The 21492-nt window shown below is 34.9% G+C and overlaps 1 protein-coding gene across 1 annotated transcript in view; it reads right to left on the bottom strand.

Moving 5' to 3' along the window:
- Positions 1 to 21492, bottom strand: part of RALGAPB (Ral GTPase activating protein non-catalytic subunit beta) — a 69845-nt gene that overhangs the window by 25340 nt on the left and 23013 nt on the right. The window contains exons 6-16 of the mRNA XM_070941644.1: positions 20783 to 20914; positions 19077 to 19255; positions 18392 to 18439; positions 13552 to 13700; positions 13212 to 13422; positions 6267 to 6468; positions 4150 to 4317; positions 2734 to 2848; positions 1917 to 2064; positions 354 to 418; positions 102 to 234 (exon numbers count right to left, since the gene is read on the bottom strand). Coding sequence (XP_070797745.1) covers positions 102 to 234; positions 354 to 418; positions 1917 to 2064; positions 2734 to 2848; positions 4150 to 4317; positions 6267 to 6468; positions 13212 to 13422; positions 13552 to 13700; positions 18392 to 18439; positions 19077 to 19255; positions 20783 to 20914 — 1550 coding nt within the window. The remainder of the gene's footprint in view (positions 1 to 101; positions 235 to 353; positions 419 to 1916; positions 2065 to 2733; positions 2849 to 4149; positions 4318 to 6266; positions 6469 to 13211; positions 13423 to 13551; positions 13701 to 18391; positions 18440 to 19076; positions 19256 to 20782; positions 20915 to 21492) is intronic.

The following is a 21492-nucleotide window of genomic DNA, read 5'->3' as shown; positions in this document are numbered from 1 at the left end:
AGACTAGAACTGCTGAATTTTGCTAGTTCACAAAAAATATGTGTTTTATCCTTTTTTCCCAATTAAAAAGTGTAAATTATTTAAAACCTTGCCAATCTTACCATAATCTCTCAGCAGAGCTTGTGCAGGTCTCTCACTGTCAGGAGTTGTTGGCTCTGTGCTTCCTCCACTTGCCGTGCTAATCCCACTGTTAGTGCGACTGTGACTTTTCAGGACAAGATTCTCACCACCATTCTGTTAATTCAGAAATCAGGCTTTGATGAGAAGGCTATTCTCAGAAAACTTTTGTGCTTATTGGATAATTTGCTTTGACTCACCAAAGCATCTCTTCTTAAAAATGAGAGAAATCTTACCGTTTCCATCTGGCAACCAATGGCTTCTAAAAGTGCTGAATCTTGCACAATGTTCAGCATCGCGCCTGTGGAAGATTTAAGGTATGACAATATTTTTTCAGTTAACTTCTCTTTCTGTGTGACCTTATTTCTAATGATATTTGTTTTCACTGCCATTTTGTGAAAATCTATGCAACAAATAATTCCAGGACTTTTTTGCATGGGAAGACATTGCTCCCAATTTTTGAAAATTAAACATTTCAGATTCACATTTACCAACTTCAGATTTCAGGTCAATTCTACTATATCCATAGGGTTTTTTTTTGGGGGGGGGGGGGGGAATTATCCATCATTATTTTTCCTCTGTGCACTGTTCACTGAATGCAAAGAGGAGCAGGATGGAGTTAGACTGGAGCCAGTTTTGCCCATTTTTTAATCAATCACATGTAGTGAAAGCTTTATAGTTTGCAGCTAGGGCAAACTATTTCACAGCTAGTATTGATCTGTTTTGATGCTCCCAATATCTTTAAGGGTCTGGGTCAAGAATAAAATCTTTTAAAAAGAATGTGCATAATTGCAGCTTCCATTTTCCAGATCTAGTTTAATTACAGCTTCCATCTTTTCTTGGCCCTCATTATGACTAGAACTAGAATTAGAACTGATGGGAGTTAAACATCTGGAGGGCCATAAATTGTCCACCCAGAATCACACTGACATATGCAATGGGGAATTTTTTGCACTTTAGTGTTTCAAGCATATTTTTGGACATGTGAATACAGAAGGTCAATGCAGATATTAATTTTTAAATTATGAAAACAAAAATAAAATACATTTTATCAACGTCAACGCTTCACAATGTCTTCATACTGCCTTATATTTGACAAAGGAATTTCTAGAGCACGCTAGCCTTTCCCATGGTAATTTTTTTTACTGGTACTTGAAAGATTCTCCTCCTTTTTGTGTGTTTTTAGAGACTGTCCTTTATTTCCTATTAAGTATATGGTAAAAAAGAAAAAGTGTATTTTGGGGGAGGGGATTGTTTAAATAAATAAATAAATAAATAAAAAGATGTGTTATAAAACAATTGAATACATAGCTGTCAAAAAAAATTCTTGAGTTTTTTTAAAAATGTTTTTTTCTGTATGCTATCAGAGGAAAGTATATTTTGAGTCATTTGTCCAGAAATTACATTTTCTTCAAATGAGTCCCCAAAATATTATCCATCTGTAAGTGCAAATCTATAGAAGAGCCCCTGCTTTCTGCTTACCACCACAGTAATATGTATCAATCATGTATAAACACATTTTTTTTCTTTCTACCTGAACATCATTTCATTTTTAATTTCCTTAATCAATAAGATCAAATTGAAGTCATTAGAACATTACAAATATTATACAAACACATTCACAAATTTTGAAGAACAGTTATTTATCACTCTGGCTCCTAATACTGGACACCAAGGAAACAAAAAAATTAACTGTTTATAATCTTCAGGAACTAGAATCTCCTCTTATGATCGCTCAAGTAACATGCACAAAACTTTTTCCAAAAGCACACATCTCATGGATCAAGTAGAAAAGCAACCTAGTATCATCTGTGTGTTGTTGGGGTCTGTTTCTGTCTGCAGGGCTCCAATCAATATGTTCACAAGTCTCAGTTTCAAAGAAAGAAAGGTGACTGGTTTATCATAGGATGAACTTTCATCATTGCTGAATTTTCCTTCCAGAACAATCTGAAAAACATATTTGAATATAATCTTTATTCCCTTTCATGCATTTAGCAACTATCTAAATAAAAAAGGATGTTATCTTACTTTCCCAATATATTATATTTCTACTCTGAACTAAAGAATGCAAGAAATATTTCTCAACAGAGCTATTAAATGAACTGTAAAACTGATACTAACTAGCAATTAAAAAAAAAAGTCTATGTAAATTAAAGAAATATAATTAACGTTCCAGTTATATTCAGAAACTTGTATTTATAGAACTGTGAATCTGTAAATATGAAACGCCAAAAGAATGGAGTGGTAAGAATACCCCAAAAGGAGATGTCAATAATCTTTCTGCATAATAAAGGTGAGTCTTACTTAACTATCACACTGTATTACCAGCTCAAGATACAAAATATGTATATGATCCTGTATATTTGAAATTACAATATGGTATATGAATGTCCAAAGTCCTAAAGTATTTTATCTTAATGATGAACTTGATACAAGATACTTGATGTGGTATAATAAAACCACACATTTTCATTCATGTTGTGAATTTATTTCTTTTCTATGTAATAATGGCATTTTTAGCACTTGGAAGTATCCTATACTAATTGCTAGTTTGGCTATGTTTAGACTAAAATTATTTTTTAAAAAAAATCACTGAAAATCCCTAAAATCCATTACCTCTGATTTGATTGTTCCAAAATGATGAGGAAGAGGCAACAAGGACAGTAAAATATTGATAGAGGCCCTTCTTAGTTCTGTGGGATTCACATATGTTTTAAATTTTGAGAGCTCCCTGGGTAAAAACAACAACAAAAAAATGATAAAGGTTTTTTGAAACCCACCACTTCTATTTCAAAGCAAAAATATCCTATTTAAATGTGCAAGTGTAACATTTAATATTTGCTCAAGATTCACCAAAATGTCATGATTTGCTGATAGAAGACCCCAATGCATTTATTTTAATGGAAAAATTGTAGGCAGAAAACATTGGAATTCTTATTCAGTTTGAATACAGATGATTTCATGTCATTTATACCTGATGTTAAGGACAAGATGTTCAACTCTGTTGAAATACTCTGTGTTCAACACTTATACTATGCTTCTATATATGATGTAAAGGTAACTTTACTCTCAAAATGATCAGATTTATTTTTTAAACTTTATAACATAGATAAAGGAGCCATATAAGACAATCCTTTCTTTAACAAGTCTGCCCTAAAATCAATGCAACTATATGTTTGACAGTTGTAGCTAATGTAATAATGAAAGCTACATGTTCAAATACACGCTTCTCAAAAATGAGTTATTTACTTGGCCTATCAATAGTAAAAATCAATAATAATTAAAACAGATAGAAAAATATTATCTAGTGCTCCCAACTGTATTGATTTCTCTTATTCATTTTTAATGGGATCAAAATGCATAAAATAAAATAGCATACCTTTTAGTAAACATTCATATAACATGTATGCTACAAGACATTCAAACATAACAAACTATATCAATAATCTTTCCCTCCCATTTTGCTCTTTGCCCTTTGATCTGTATTTCTAGATTAATACAGGTAGTCCTCGACTTACGACCATAATTGAGCCCAAAACTTCTATTGCTAAACGGAACATTTGTTAAGTGAATTTTGCCCCATTTTACTACCTTTATCACAATTGTTAAGTGAATCATTGCAGTTGTTAAATTAGTATCACGGGTGTTAAGTCAATCTGTCTTTCCCATTGACTTTGCTTGTCAAAAGGATGCAAATGGAGATCACATGACCCTGGGACACTGCAGCCATTATAAATATGAATCAGTTGCCAAGCATCCGAATTTCATTCACATGATGGAGGGGACATTGCAACAGTCATTAAGTGTGAAAAATGGTCATAAGTCACTTTTTTCAGTGTAACTTTGAACGTTCGCTAAATGAACTGTCGGATCTGTATTCTTTAGAATACAGAATAGCCTTCCTCAACCAGATGCTTTCCAGATCTGCCGAGGCTGCAGTTTGTAGAATTCCTTGACGACATGGTAATCCCACTTCTGTGGTTCTGAAAATATTCAGCAGTTTATAAACTAATATGAATGTTAACAATTTACCTGTCAGGTAAGATAGTTTCAAGTGCTGAAATGAAGTAAGGAACCAAGACATCAATCCCCTTCAGGTCACAGCAGAACAAGGCAGGGGAGTTTAAGATGACACTAGCCAAAACTGGGTGGCAAACAGAATCAGCTATCTGCAGTCCCTGAATTAAAAGCATGTAAAACCTGGCAGAAAAAGAAAAACGTAAACAGTTATAGGAAAGAAGTATTAGCAAATCAAGATTATTTTAGATGGTCAACAGCAAAGAGAAATTTGGCAGTTATAGTGAGGCATCATGAGCATCTAAAATAACTGCTACATTTTTCTGTTTCAAATGAAATATTGAAAATGATCATGCTTGGTTCGGTCTTGCACATGTTTTAATTAGTTATGCTGAATTAAAATATCAGTTATTTATTGCATTTATTTATTTTCCCTTCCATTCAATCCAATCCAATCGTGTGCTATTCTTAATGACTTGCCTGCAGTTTTCTTGGCAAGATTTTTCAGAAATGGTTTGCCATTCCCTCCTCCTTAGGGCTGCAAGACTCGCCCAAGGTTGCCTGGATGGCTTCATGCCCAAGAACTCATAGTCTTCAGGTTTCTAGCCTAGAGCCTCCGCCACTACACTGAACTGTTTCTTATATTTATATACCATTTTTATTTATATCCCATCTTTATTCTGAGAGCTCAAGACAGTTTATATCTCTCTATCTACATAATAACTATGAGATGATGGACTGAGAATGACTGACCAAATCATCCAATAAGCTCCTTAGTAGAGTGGGGATTTGCACATGGGGTTTCCTTCTTTTAGCTAAAAACTTTTACCACCGGGGCTACCCTACTGTTACTATGCTGGGATGGCAGGAAATCTTTCAAACACAATGAGTAAATTACAATTTAAACCCAAAGGAGTATGTCTATTTAGCACATCATGACTCACTTTTAGAATACTAAAAATAAAAGGTAAGCGTAGGTTCATCTGATTTGAAGTCATTTACTAATCACCAACATGAAGCTATAATTTAAAATACTATATTTTCTTTACACAAAAAGACTATTTGATTCAGGGACTGACTACTTATACTTCTGTCCCTCCCTGTAAATAATAAGACTCTCCAGTGCAGTGGTGGGTTGCTCCCGGTTCGCACTGGTTCGCAACAACCGGTAGTAAAAATTTGTAGTAGTTCCGAGAACTGGTAATAACATTGGCTGGCCACGCCCCCGAACCGGTGCCCGGCCCGGTTGCCGCTCGCTTACCCCGCCCATCTCATCAGAGGCTTTTTAAAAAAAAACACAACCTTTTAAAAGCATTTTTTCTACAATCTCTTTGGCCGAAAAAATGCTTTTAAAAGTAAAAAAAAAAAAAATGGCCATGCCCACCCAGTCACATTACCCCCCACAAGCCACGCCCACAAAATAAGCCATGCCCACAGAACCGCTAGTAAAAAAATTTAAAACCCACTCCTGCTCCAGTGGTGAAATCCAAATTTTTTTACTACCAGTTCTGTGGGCGTGGCTTGGTGGGCGTGGTGTGGCTTGGTGGGTGTGGCTTGATGGGCGTGGCAGGGGAAGAGTACTGCAAAATCCCCATTCCCTCCCCACTCCTGGGGGAAGGGTATTGCAAAATCCCCATTCCCATCTCCTCTGGGGCCAGCCAAAGGTGGTAGTTGCCAGTTCTCTAAACTACTCAAAATTTCCGCTACCGGTTCTCCAAGCTGCTCAAAATTTCCACTACTGATTCTCCAGAACCTGTCAGAACCTGCTGGATTTCACCCCCGAGGCTCACCACATTAAGCTATGTGCAGAATTACACAATTTGGGAAAAAGAGAAAAGAATTGCTACTTTCCTTATTGTTGTCATTATTATACCCTTTTCACATTAACATTTTCCTAAAGTGGTGTGGGAAGCATATAATGAGTAAAACTGTATTTTATTTGCTTAAAAAGAGGTGGAATCCAAGATATGCTTTTATGTACCTAAACTGATAGGATGCAGTTTAATTTAAAATTACTTAATTTAAAATTCCAATATCTGAAGTGCCCAAACATTAAGAAGCTGAAAAACTCCTTCATATGTAACAAAGATATATAACAGAATATTTGAACAATTCAAAATGTAAATCAGTACCGAGATAAGTAGGCTGGCAGTATATCTTCTCCGGTTTTCTTGCTACAAAATATTCTACAGAGTGTTCCACATGCCTCTGCTCTGCCAGATTCATAGTTGTCAGAAAATTCCCCTGCATCAAACATAGGATTGGAAGCCACAGTCTCTGCAGACATTTGTGAACCTTTCCTGCGAAACTCCATATTTGCTTGTGTTGCTATAGCTAAAACAAAAACAAGAAGCACAGAGTTTCATTACATTTGAAAGCATATCCAATAGGCTCATGGGATCCTGGACACAAAGATCATGTCAAATTTAGTAATCATAAAAAACATTAGTTTACTGCATTTACGTTAATGCCTCTGTTTATAAAGCATTTAGGGACTATGACTTTTGTAAGAAAATTATTTCCTTTTCACCTTCACACACAAGTAAATCTTCTCCTCCTTCAGCAATCCATGCTACCCAAGCGCAGAAGCCTCTGCTCCATTCACATTCTCAGCTAGATGCATCAACAAAAGCCCTGAACCTTGTTTTACAGCAATATCATTAATTTTCTTTACCCACTATATAAATCCTTTATGTCCTCAAAAACATGACCTGACCTTTTAACTATCCAGCAAGCTCTCGGGTTCCCAATTACATTTTGCCGCTATTGTGAGCCTGTACTGGAACTAGAAATAAGGATGCAGGCAGATGCCAAATTCCAAATCATGTCTATGGAAAATATTGCTTCAAAAAAGCCAAGAGATATATTTCTATGGCACCAGAGAAAATGCTCAGAAGAAAATGCCTTCCATACACATCTCAATTTTTTTCTCCTACAGTTGTTTTGTCTTCATCAAGCCTGCTTTCCAGAAGTATGAGTCGCTTTTATGAGATACACAGGGGATGGTATGGCAAAGGTGACCTGAGTGCTGAGATGGAAATTCCTGCATGCTTATGAAACTTTTGGTGGCATGGATTGAAGAAAAAAATTCAGTACAGTATAAAATACATCAGGAAGCTACAAGGAGTTCACTCTTCTCTTTCTGTGGCTATATTTTTTCCAACAGGCACCGAGCATATTTTATCACAAACCTCTACTGTCATTAATGCTCTCCTGAAACATGTAACTGTTCAATTTCTTCCAGCTGTCAGCCAGAATGTCCCCTACCCAATTCCTTTCTTCCAGGTATGTTAGGTGAATTCTAGCAAATATGAACAGTTTAAGATCATGCAGATGGATGCTCACAAAAAAGAATAACTCTAGTACTAAAAAAAAAAAGCAACTGTTAGTCCAATTCTACCTTATTTAGGGGAATGGAGAAAGATATTTTACAGTGTAATCCTCTGCCGGCTTCCTCAAAAGTCTCACTGAATTTAAAACTCAGAGTTACTTCTGAGAAAGCTACATAGGATGCAGCCTATGTCAACTACAGTCTTACAAACAGAAGCTCTGTCCATGCACTGAATGTTTATTACTAACAGATTGGTAATTTAGAAGAAATAGGTTAAAATAAATTTTATTGTCTTTTTTTTAAAAAAAAGATAATTTCTTCACTAATTTTATTTTGGCACAAGGTAACTAAATCCAAATCTTTATGTGTCTTCCCATGAGCCATTTTTTGTCCTGAATAAGCTATCCAGCATATAATGTTATATTGGGGCGGGGAGGGGGGAGGAGGAAAAAACTACATGCAGAATGCATACAAATCAAAACACCAGTTCTGTGTAAAAGAAGCTTTATGGGAAAAAAACATGGTTAGTGCAAATTCCTATCATTCATGACATGAACACAGACTAAAGTACAGAAAATGATGGGACTAATGTCAGGCAGATTTGCTTTTGCCAACAATCTTTCCCGCTTAAAAAAGCACACACAGCTACTTGTCTTTCCCGTGTAAAGAGCAACAGCTACAAGGAATGACAATGATACAAATTTAAAAAATGGGATTATGAAAAAAAAAGAAAAAGAAAAAAAAACATGACTGCAATTAAAGAGAAGCTACTAGTTCCTACTTACAAGATTTATAAGAAAGAAGAATTTGGATAAAAGATGCTGCAAGATAATAGAAATAAAATGGAAATAAATCAAAGGACAGCAATAGTTATAAAATACTTTAAAATGATGAAACTGTAATAACAAGTTAAGTAGTGTTTAGGGTTTTGAAACATGTATTAAAAGCTTATGATCTAGCAGGCTTGTTAAACACATAGGAAATTAGCATTACGGTTCAAAATTATGATTTCATGCAGAATTTTGAATGATTTAAAATACTGTCATGGGTTTCATGTATTGTACACTTAGTTTTGCAGTATTATTCAGAAAGCAATTTGCTTTTATTCATGTATCAGCAAATGAAGATCTACACTATAAGGAGATCATAAAGAGATGGGAGGAAAGAAAATTTACTATCTGTTTATCTCACATCAGATCAATTTGTTTATTTGCAGTTTCCACTGGGATGGCAAAATGCTTTCAAACCCTTTCTTCAGAGAAAAAAAAAGCAATAGAAGAAACTTTTATTCAAGGTTACCAAATTACAAATCATCTGGGAAACAAACAGACCAGAAAGGGGTTCATAAGAAATCCTTTTTAATGTAAAAGGTAGTTAAGCATCTTATTTCACTCTGAGAATCACACTGGAATTAATTAATTAATTAATTTGTAACTATGAAGATTTGTGTGGGAATAGGAATGTATTGTCTGTTTTAAATTAAAGCTAAAACAAATTCAATCATTACTTATGTGCTGTAAAGTACTTTGCATAAAGTAGTTCCTGCATAAATCAAAGCAAAATTAATTATGCCATCATATCCACTGATAAAACAAAAATGTCTCCAGTCTTAGAAAAGCCACTTCTCATACGGTTATTACTTCCCCAGCAATCACTCATTTTAGATAGAATGTGAGGCAACACATCTAATTTCTCTGTGTTGTACCAAGGGCTGCTAAATAACAACTTAATTGAGAAAAATTGAGGCAAGAAAAGAGAACTGTTCAAGCTTTCTCTTCAAGGGTTCTGCAATCTGTAGCTGCTATCAACAAGCATGCCTTTTGCACATTTGTTATCTTACTTTAAGGGCACTTTTTAAGTAACCCTTTATCCATTTTCATGTTGATATTTTTGCTACAGCAATATATATATGTTCAGATTCAAGACTATCTAAAAATAATAATTTCCAGCAACCTATTTGCTTTTCTAGTATAGAGTGAAGGGTTTGAACGGCAAGTCTTGAAGTAGAGAATGTTCCTTCCACAAAGTACATGTTTGTGCAAAGGATCACTTTCAGCAGTGCTTCAAAGTAATGAAATAATGTACTGTAGTTCCAATATTGGCTATTCAAATTACCTTTTAAAACAAGCAACTAAACATAGAAACAATCTTTCACCAAGTCAAAAGATTAAAATAACATGATGTTTCTATTTTAAGAGAAACAGAAGTAGTAAAATATAGTAAAATCCAACCAAATGTAGCAAGCAAGGCTAAAAAAACAAAAGGATAGAACAGGGAAAAATGGTTGAAAATTAGACTCAAAATTCATGTGAATCTTTATTAGTTTAAACTGCATAACATGTAGTTAAGCCTACACAAACAGGCACATGACACTTGAATGTTGAGAAGTTACAAAAAGGAGAGACATTCCTTCATTTCTTTACAGTACCTCCTTGAGTGGCCAGCAACTCCTCTTGTCTAACAACCATTAATTATTCACTCAGTTATTGCAACTCTTCTGAATTTGTCTATCACTTCCTAAAGCAAACAGATCACACTATCCACTTAGTCCAGTTTTGTGTATTTGAATTTAGCAGTAGCTCTGTAGAGCTTTCATTCATCTGAAATACACAGAGATAGCCCACTCCCATGTCTTGAAGGGCTTTAAAGCAGTGGTGAAATCCAATTTTTTTTACTACCGGTTCTGTGGGCATGGCTTGGTGGGCGTGGCAGGGGAAGGATACTGCAAACTCTCCATTCCCACCCCACTCCAGGGGAAGGATTTCAAAATCTACATTCCCTCCCCACTCCTGGGGGAAGGATATTGCAAAATCTTCATTCTCACCCCATTCTGGGGCCAGCCAGAGGTGGTATTTGCCAGTTCTCCACACTACTCAAACTTTCCGCGACCGGTTCTCAGAACTGCTCAAACTTTCCTCTACCAGTTCTCCAGAACCTGTCAGAACCTGCTGGATTTCACCCCTGCTTTAAAGATTAAAACCAGCACTTTGAGGTAGACCTAGAAGCAAACTGGCAACCAATGCAGCTTATAGAAGAGAGATGTAACATATACTGTTGAAGGAACAAACTGTACCAAGTGAAGTTTCTGGATATTCTTCAAGGGCAGCTCCACGTACAGCACACTGCAGTAGTCGAATCTGGACTTGATTAGGGCATGAGTGATTGTAAGCAGGACCTGCCTCATCATCATGAGCAAAAAGACAGTGATGAAAGTCAACTGGGAAGGTGAAGTGCAGGGAGGCAGGAATCTTGGAACCCAGGGTAGCAAGGGACTGGGATGGCTGGGGCTCCTTGTGACTCCTTGGGGAGTTGCAAAATTATGGGGTTGTTTGCCATTCCACAAAGGCGAGGCAAGGTGAAGAACAGCCAAAAGGGAAGAATTTGGGGTGGGGGTGGGGAGATAGGGAGGTAGGGGAGGCAATTTCTTATTATGGCTCAGGGCAGGAACGGACCAAGCCTGGAACAGCTTGGATTGGTAACAACCAGTAAAATTCACTCAAGGACAGTAATGCTGGGATTGCAGTGGCTAATCAATTGGTCCCCAATGGAAGAGAATATATGTAGTTCAAAGTTGAACTGTGAAGTCTTTGGTGCTCTCTAAGCTTTGTTGCTTACTGGGTAATATCTTCAGTATAGAAGGGAACAGGGTTTGCTTTGTGTTTATATACAGTAGTTTGCCTATGTCAAATCTCCCAGGTAAACCAGACAGGAGATACAATTAGATGACCTAATTTTATTTTATTGTAAATAACAGAATCCTGCAAGTCTGAAAGTAGAAACTTCTTGCCACCACTTTTAACGCCTTAATTTTTTTCTCTGACCGTTAAGTCACTGGAGCTCCTGCCTCTCTTGTCTGATTATTTCCTAGACAGCATCTCTACACACTGCCAATGGGAATATTGTTTACTTCTTGGTATTTTCTGGATTATGCTATTGTTTATTGCTTGTTTACTGCTAAAAGGAATCAAAAAGACCGGAAGACTTCTTCGCCAGCAATCAATACCCAGATAAGCAATGATATATACCAGGATTAACACCAAACAATTAAACACTAAACAATAATCAAGGAACTATTACCTCAGACAAACAATCATATGTATATGTATACTTTGTGGCCAAGGCAGAAATAGAACTAATGGTCTCTTGGTTTTTAGGAAGGAGAGAGGGAGGGATACTAAGGTGGGGAGACTATAGTAAGTATAATGAAAGCCTTGGGATAAAATGATACCGAACAGCAATATGAGGTACAGAACTCTGTATGATACAGTTGCATCCAAAAATGAAAAGCAGCTACAGAATCTCAATGGTTACTTTAAGGATTGAAACTCTGTGAGGAACGATAAGGCATACATGGAAAGAACATAGTTCAAAAGGACAAGCAGGAAAACCTTAGATTAGAACAGGAAAGAAATATGGCAAGAAATGAGCAATATATATATATATATGTATATATATATATATATACCCCGAATATATATTTTTCCTGAAATATATTTCCTGAAAAAATATCTAGATAGATAAAAATATGACTGGGGTTGTCTGATTGATAGGACAATTTGGTAGCTATAGGCAGTTTTCAAATTTTGCATATTGCAGGGAAGCAAGCCCTTTATGTATAGATCTTATATTCTCCATAGTATGTTTTTAAAAGCTTTAAAATTTTTTAGTGGTCCTTAAATTCTTGTTCCTGTTACCTATATCAGGTAAAAACTTCCAACTTTAACAACTTTAAAACAACTTCCCAGTCTAGCGTATAGCCCTGGACTTCTTAGGTAACTTAAATACTAACCAGCCTCGAACTAGTTTTGCTTTCTAGATCAGCCAAAGTCAGCTACGTATTGCACAAGGCAAATTAGACTAAGTACTAGAACACCAACAATACGAAACGTATGAAAAAACAAAGAAATCTTTTTCACTTACAAATTCTTAGCATCTTAGAATTGTATGTTTAAATATCAATAAATGCTACTTAAGTTTACTATTATTACAGTAAAGGCTTGAGAATTTTGTGGAGTCAGTGGTTATATTTTCCACAGAATACAGAATCACAAGCTACTACAAAGTATTATGCAATCTGATTCTGAGTTATATCAACATGAGGTATTCTTACTGAGCTAGGAAAAAACTATGAGCCAAAATCTTCATTCTATTACTGTCTGGAACATTATTATACATTATTTCTGCTATGTCCAATTTTATATGTAAATTTAAAAAATAACTATGAGACAGTCAGATAAAATAAAACTAAAGATCAAAACTACAGGTTTACAGAACCCTTGAAGCTAAAGAATTTAACTAATTATTGAAATGCACAGATTTCATGACAGAAATTCTGAAAGAAACCCAAATAGCAATTCTGGGGGAAGAAAATAACACATCTTATTAAAGTGCTTTCCTGCCTGTTCTACCTATTGACTGCCTGAAATAATTCAGTTAGGAAATTTGGTTTTGAAGTAGTGCTTTTTAAAGGCATAGACGTAAACAATTCCCTTCATGCCACTTTCTCTTAGCCAATATGTTGCAGAAGACATCTTTATTAGTGTCAGTGAAAATACAGTAAGTGACCTAACTACAAAATTTGACTTTTAACTGTTACAGTCCCTTAAAGATGCTATTTATATTAAATTAATATATTTTACACTGACATAAGTTAATCATATAATTTTTCAGATTTTAATTTTGGTTAGCCAAACATGTTAATGCCAACAAAGAGGATGAGGTGTACAAAATGGGTGAAAATATTTACCAGTCATACTGCTGTCCCTGTTTATTCCATTATGAAGCTTACAATGAACAAAGGCTGCATCAAACAGCCATGATCCAAAGAGGTTCAAGATACTGTTAACTTTTGGCCTGTGAGGAGCAGGTAATGGTCGAGGTTCAGAACTAGTCTGGTTTGGGCTAGACAGCGGAGAAGTAGAAGATGGCTGGTGTTTGGAAGCATGAGCAGTGTTAGCCTATTTGAATGAAAAAAACAGAAAAGCATTTGTTTAGAACTCTAATATACTTATATTATAATATCAATTATCATCTGTATTATAAGAAATGTCAACACAACATAGCTGTTGCTAAGGATAAAGACTTACTGTGCTGTTTTTCATTGTTGGTTTATTCACAGTTACAGCACGATGTCTTCGATTATGAGGTGGGGTTGTATTAACAGCTGCAGTTTGGGGCATGCTCAATCTATTTACTGGTGTAGGTGGAGCACTATCAGCACGGGGCCTTGAAATACCTGAAAAGTGTAACATCAATTTGAACCTGAAGTTCTTCCTAAAATCAGTGGTATCTTTTTAGAAATATAGAAAATTAGTCTTTCTAAGGCTAGAAAGATGCAAAAGTTTTAAAACTATATATATTAATTAAAACATAAACAGATTTGAATGTATGCCATGAAAACAGAAAGAAAACTATAGAAATGAAGAAAAAAGTTATTTTTTTTACCAAATTGTTTAATAGTCTTCAAAATTTTAAGAGAATGGTCTGCCTCTAATATAAGTAATAAAGTATTAAAGTTAAATGCATAGCTTTCTTATATCTAGTTGAACATTCTTCAGAGTGCTAAGCTACAGAAAACCAGTAGGGGTGAACTGATTAGGCATTTATGGGGGAAAAAATCCTTATGTGACAAGAGGCTCAATGAAACAATTCTACATAAGCGTATGTAGTGATATGATGCTCTACTTTCAAAAAAATTGTAGAATGCTTTTGCAAATATTTCACTTATGCTTATATTATGATATTAAGAAGCGTTTCTTCCCTCCCAATTAATTAACTGTAACTTGAGGGAGTCAAACTTACAATACTGGTCAGAACAGAAAAAGCTGTAATGGTTTAGAAGCATTCATAAGGGGCACTTCATTATAGACCAACCAAGCATCCGCTTTTTGATGTGTTAAATCAATGATGTGCTCTGAAAGGCTGAGAAGGAGCACCAGTTGCTTCAAAGAGTTTTCTCAGTTTTCCACATGGGTATCTTGAACAGGTAACATTTCCACTGGAAATACCAGCAGAGTTGAGACTATGGCTGGTTTAAATGCTTTAGTGAGTGTTTTGCCCCTTTTGAATACTTTGGACAGAAGTTGTGGAAAATAAAGAAATGTACAAGAGATCAGTGCTGAGTTGTCGGGCCACACACACAATTAGTCATTACTCAAGAAATAATGAGTAGCTTTCTTTTGTTTTTTCCCCTATCCTGCTCTTTTTCTTCCTTCTCTTTTACATGCAGTTACCCCTTTGTTGTATTCCATTTCCATGTTTGTTTTGCAAGAAATAATTCTGTAAGAAATAATTAACAGAGCTCTCTATTTTATAAGAAATTAATTTCAATTGTATTTATTAATATAACTAATAAATTTTTGTCTTACTCTGTGTATATTTGGGATTGTGGCTTTGTGGAGGTATATAAACAGATATACACATACCCACACATACATACTAGTGTGCCATAAGCACACGATTACTGGGAAATAGAACTTCTCCAAAAAAGGTTTCAGCCGGAGTTGGTAGCTGAAGCCAAGATGTAGCTTCCAATGGCATTACTGAAAAGAAGGGCAAAAATTTCAGTTTGCTTTCCTACTTGTGGGAATACAACTTTCTGTTAAAGGATGGGTTTAGGAATCAGAATAAAAGCATTTTATCTCATGCAGATATTTCCGTCTCATTCCTCCACAACACTGTCCTTATACTACAAAATGAATTAATAAATTAATTAAAAATAACCCTTTTGAAAATCATCTTGTTGCAGAACTTGTTGCAGTTGGATTTCAAGTTATTTTGGGGACCACAAATGGTATGCCAGGAACTGCATGGAGCCATTTTCCCCAATTGCCTACTCCAAATATACAGCTACAAAATATCAATGTAACTTAAGGCCTGAAAACGCAGTGCTTAAATTTATTTTTAAAACACCACAGAATTCAATTTTACTGTAGCAAATATTAAAAAGTTTCATTCTTCCCATTTTAGAAACAATATATTATTTTGTAGCAAAGTTCTCCTGCATCAAAATACAAATTGCTCATGAACATTTCCCAAATCATTTTAAGGAAATCTCATTTATGTTCATAAACTTCAGAAATCAATCTTGCTACAACTTACTCCCAATTTAGTGAGCCTAAGGAATAAGGATAGGAAAGCTCCTCAGTTTTTCTCATAAAATTATGTCCTTTATTGTTTTTTCTGCTTTAGCTATGGAGTTAGAGGATTTTTTAAAAATGAACAAGAAAAGAGGCCCTCAATAACTTTCTGAAACTTTGATAAAACTTCTCTTGATGGCTGAGGAATCTGGTTGCCTCAAAGTGACATATGAGCAGTCAAATTACATGGAAGTCTAATCTATAAGCATAGAAAAGCTGTTTCTAACAAAACTAACCTCCATTATTCTCTAGATGTAGGGTATAGTACAGAGGTTCCCAAACTTTGTCAGTTCACGGCACCCTAAATAGCTCTATAATTTTTTCATGGTCCACCAAAGCCAAAACTGTGAACTACTTTGAGCTGGTAGTTCACAATATCATAGCACTTCTGTAAATTTATTGTGCAGCCCAGGGAAACCAAAGGTATAATGTATTTCTTCTGTATCGATGTGATTTTGACTACTGCATTTCTGGAGCTCACTATTTTGCTGTCATTTTCAAATCTCAAATGCAAGACAGAATTCTTCATTCACAATTAAAAATATTAAGGGAGGTCTTTAAACCACAGATAAAAGGACAATTTACAAGTGAGTGATTAACAGCTCTCTTCCACATGCCTTGGTATCACAATCAGCACAATTGAAACAGATCTGTTTGTCATAGTTTAACAAAGAAAAAGAAGCAGTATTCTGTTATTAAACAATTATTCAAATGTTTGGGCTTTTATCAGTTTTAAATTGACAAATAATTCAAAGATTGGTTTTAATGCAAATTCTGCATTTGACTCATGATTAAGTGTAGCTCTCTCACGTTGCAATACATTTTAAATAGCATTCTGAAAAAAAAGTCCATATAATTAAATTATATTCTTTCATATTCTATTATAATTTATAGTAGGATGTGACAGGAAAATATTTCATAAATATTAAAATGGAATGACTATAGCTGATCTGCTTATTTTCAAAGTGTGTTATGTTAACCTATTCATACACATCATGTTTTTCCCCCACTAATAGGCATAACAGCCCTGCTGGATTAGCTAGACCAGGAATCTATACACTGCAGCCAAGCAGATGCCAACAGGAAACTCATAAATTAGACATGAGTACAATATCATCATCCTGCTCATGCTCCCTGTCAGCTCCTATTCAATAGTACTGAATATTTAATTATCTATTCAACCTCTAACATTGCAGTTATGAATACACAGACATCATAACTACCAATTATTTGAATACCTTAGTCTCTGTGTATTTATCTTATTTTAAATATAACTAAGATTGCTATATTTGGCATCAGCAAATTCTGTAGCAGCAAATTCCAGAGCACATTGCAAAGTAATCTAATTTTATTTGTCCTAAAATTTCCCCTCTTCTTTTTCATTCAACCAGTAGTTCCCAGTTATAACCCATCAATAATTTTATCAAAGAGTACAGATCCCATCATGATGGAAAGACCACTTCTTACAAATATATTTGAAGTTATTCTATTATAATACTTATAATTTTTGGTAAGGTTTAAGTTTTCACTCCATACTCCACCACACTAGTCCTATGTATCAACAGCTGAAATTCATTGCAATAGATTATTTCATATGCTGGTATTATCACATTTTTTCATCTCAAAGAATAATTTTATATATTTCCATTACACCTTTTTTAAAGTTACAGCATATTTTTTTTCCTCAAGGAAACTTCTTTGATTAGGCAAATTATGTTTTTTGTACTTTTTTCTGTTACACAGTATCACAGTGCAAACACTAGAAATATACATCATAGCACCAGCTTTAAACTACTTCAAAGTACTTTACTAGCAGTAAAATTTATAGTTATCCTAACTATTCTAATATGCATTGTCTTTTTCTGTTTTTTTTAATAGCAGCCACACACTGAATTCATATCAAAACCTCAAGACTTTCACATTCAGTTCCCATTACCTCAATCGCTATCAGCAACTACCTGAAGTTAAGAATTTTGCCTAATGTGAATCATTCTGTATTTACCTATGTGGAACTTCAGTTGCTTATTTAAATACTCATTTCTGCCATCCATCTCAAGTTTGGCAATATACACTGCACTTTTGAAATTTAAGTATTCTGTTTAATGCTCCATAGAAAGAATCCTTCCCCTTTATTCAAGCAATCCCTTTGTGGATTTTTCAAAAAAAATTAATTTATGAGATATTTTCCCTATTTCTCAATGTTTGGAAAATTTAAACATGTCTTAATATGTTCCTGCATAGAAGTATGTTAATGTTATTAGAATAAGACAATAGAAAAATTACACAAAGAACTAAATGCACAGCTGTGGAATTGTTAACATTATAGCTGTGTAGGGGCAGACCAATGTCATTACTAAGACCGAATTAAGATTCCATTTAACTTCTGCATTTATAAAATGGTTAAAATTATACAATTTTGGAACATCATGTTAATTTTGTTGCAGGGTGAGAGAGAAACTTATTAACATGACTCAAAGATCTTAAGGAATAGTAGTTGTGCTATTTAATATATATACACAGTACTTCTGGAAATACATAATCCACAGCAGTGAAAAGAAGCCCAATTTTATAGCAAAAAGCAAATCTGTATAACAACTTTAAAAATTAAACAAAATACTATATTTTAAGTATTTTTATTACAATGTTAATATATCAATTTATACTAAGAAACTATCATGACAGAATACTGCAGCTTTCCAAAATTTGATTCAAACCCCAACCACTGTTAAAATCACCACCCATCTGCTGAGATTCTTGTCACCCAAGAGAGTGCAACAAGTTTTAATACCATATCTGGGTAATCTTTCGCACCCACTGGTTGTAAATGCAGCAACTCCTAAAGAAGAGAGAGAGTATATTTCTGATACATTATGTGCCATAATGGAAACATTTCCAAAAAAAGCAGTTCCTGAGGAAAATGACATTTTATATTCAATTTTCACTGAAAGTTATGGTTTCATACAAAAACAGGCAATCATTTTAGCTAACAACAAAGCCAAAATCCTGAAAATTCTTCAAAGCAAATTGTTCATATAGGAACCAAGAAATATTTCAAGGCATTTTGCTAAATATATTAATAATTTATGTTCAATATCTATTACGAAGACTACAAAAACCCGACCAGAAAAATACTTGGCTGGTTTCCTGAAAGACAATAGGATCATCCAAGGATTTGCTATATATCTTCTAACTTAATACTTTAGTCCACCTTAAATTTTGTCCCTGGAAAGTATGCGTAGGAGAGACAAATGGGAGACAGAGGTGGAAGATGAAGCTCATAAGAAGACTAACACTTGCCAATTATTTGAAATAAAATATATTTCAAATGTGCAGATAATGTCATTGACACGTATGCAATTCTAGTCCTGCAGCACACAACTGTACTGTTAAATAAATGAATATGAAATGTTAAAATCCATTAATCTATACCACAAAAAGAGGAAAGCAACATCTTATCAGTTAAAATACTTTACCTAGAAATGCGTCCACTAAGCAACTAATCCCACGCATAGCACGAAAGAATATTTGAGGCAGATGTTTAAGGCAGGGATACTGATTCAATTCCTGAGCCATTCCACTCACATTTAGGAACTGTTCCTGAAATTTGGGAGTAGAGCTTATTATCGCTGGATTACTCAAATCCACAGGATTGCTACAAAGAAAAAGAGTATTATTTAATCACTGGCCTGATGAAGGAAAATCCCTAGAATACATCGACTATTTTTAACTCTTTTAAAAGATTCTTTTAAAGAAATTAAAAGGTTGAATCATTCTTGAAAGTTTGGAAAGTACCGTATTATTCGGAGTATAAGACGCACCTTCCCCCCCCTCCCCCGTAAAAGGTGAAAATTTAGGTGCGTCTTATACACCGAATGTAGCCCCGCCCACCCACTGGCGCCCACCCTTTGGCCTCTGCCTCACAGCAGTTACCTCCTTGCAAGCAAACAGCAAGAAAAAATAGCTCCTTTCAGCTTCAGCATATCCTAATTAGCACAAGTTGATTGGATCGGCCTCCCGACTCTCAGCTGTTTTGCTCTCAGCTGTTTTACGCAGGGCTTTGCTGCTTGCTGCAAAGAGGTAAATTGCTGGAGCAGATTTTTTTTTTCCTTTTGCTAATTCAAGCTATGCTGAAAATGAAAATGAAAGTAAAGCAGGCTGTTTGCTGTTTGCTGCAACCAGGCAAAATTGCTTAGAGACAGAGGGAGATTCCTTTTTCTTCTTTTCCTCACCAAAAAAGGTAGGTGCGTCTTATACTCCAGTGTGTTTTATACTCCGAAAAATACGGTACATCATTCCTTAAGTTTTTAATGCCAATGGACAAATTTATCACAAAGCTTGCTATCTCTAAAGTGCTGCATGAAAAATTGATTTCTGTTTTTTTAAATATGTTCTGAAGATGAAATGCTTAAAACTTAATAGACCAAGAAGTAATAAAAACTTATCCAATACTTAACTGGCAAGGTGTTCGGGGGTTTAGGTTTAAAATATTATTAATTATGGCCATCTAGAGGCACATAACACTTGTATGCTGATGCAAATGCAACAGTGTTATAAGAAAATTGTACAGCTATATCAATGTTTGGTGTGAATACACTAAAATCACAGAGGGAGTGGAGGAATTATTAGTTTTCAGTGTTTAGAACCGTATTTCTCAACCTCGGCCACTTGAAGATGTGTAGACTTCGACTCCCAGAATTCCTTAGCTAACCATGTTTTTTAACCCATGCTGGCTGGATAATTCTGGGAATTGAAGTCCACACATCTTCAAATGTCCAAAATTGAGAAACACCAGTATAGAGCTATGTGAAAGGAACACAATTAGCAAAACATTGAAAAGGCATGAAGAATTTCAGAAAAACTATTTTTTAAAGTAGCCCGAAAAAATGTTTTCAGTCAGAACTATACAAAAGCTGTTCTGCGGATTTAACTTAATCCGTTCTGCTTAGATTAAGTTAGATGTTTCCATGGGTTAATTTATTTCCAGAATGAAAGATACTCATGGATTAACAAGATTAGGTTTTTATTTTATTTTTATTTTTGGTTTGAATATCTGGATCCTGAACTACTACAGAGCCATTTCACAAAAAGGCCGATATATTTCAATAAGTGTTTATCCAAAAAAACCTCATATATAGATAACTTGCTAATAACATTACATGATTTCTCTTCTGTACAATACCTCAGCATATGTAAAAAGCGAAACCAAGTCTGGGCAACACATTCGTTATCCATTTCAGGAGGTATCAAGTTTGCATCTTCATCAGGAATTTTAAAAGGTGGAAATGAAGGTCCATATGTAAAACGCAACAATCTAGAAACAAAAACAGGCCTTTTAATGGTTTTAGGGTTCTGACTGATTTCAGTACATATATTAGTATCCATATTTCGATGGAGGCATTTGCTGAACAAAATCCTTATAAATATCATGTAAACATCCAAACTGCAATCAACCTAATTATACTTTAACGCTTAAAAAATTCATGAAGTACTTCTTTTAGACCAGAGCTGTCAAACTTCTGGCCCATGGGTCAGATGCGTCACGCGCTGGCCATGCCCACACCCCGTTTAGCGAAGGGGAGAAAAGTCCCGATACGTCATGTGATGCCCCTGTGACACTGTGAGTTTGACACCCGTTTTAGACCCAGAAAAATTACAGTTAACAGTTTATTTGTACTCCAATAAAATTAATTTAAACAAGGAATTAACTGGTTATATAGCGACATGAAACATCCTTGCTCAAATGGTAATATTCATACAATGCAGAGTTACACTTAATATTGCAGTGATTATGAAAAACAAAGAGCTTTCAATAATAATATATACAGCCTCCCCTTACATATAAAAACTCAAATTCATCCATGGAGTTTTTGCAAAGATTTTGTGGTATAA

The sequence above is a fragment of the Pituophis catenifer genome, unplaced genomic scaffold (assembly GCF_029215685.1).
Source record: "Pituophis catenifer annectens isolate HBS135680 unplaced genomic scaffold, rPitCat1.0.hap2 SCAF_3, whole genome shotgun sequence".
NCBI classification, from domain to species: domain Eukaryota; kingdom Metazoa; phylum Chordata; class Lepidosauria; order Squamata; family Colubridae; genus Pituophis; species Pituophis catenifer.
This window is presented reverse-complemented; position numbering and strand designations above follow the sequence as displayed.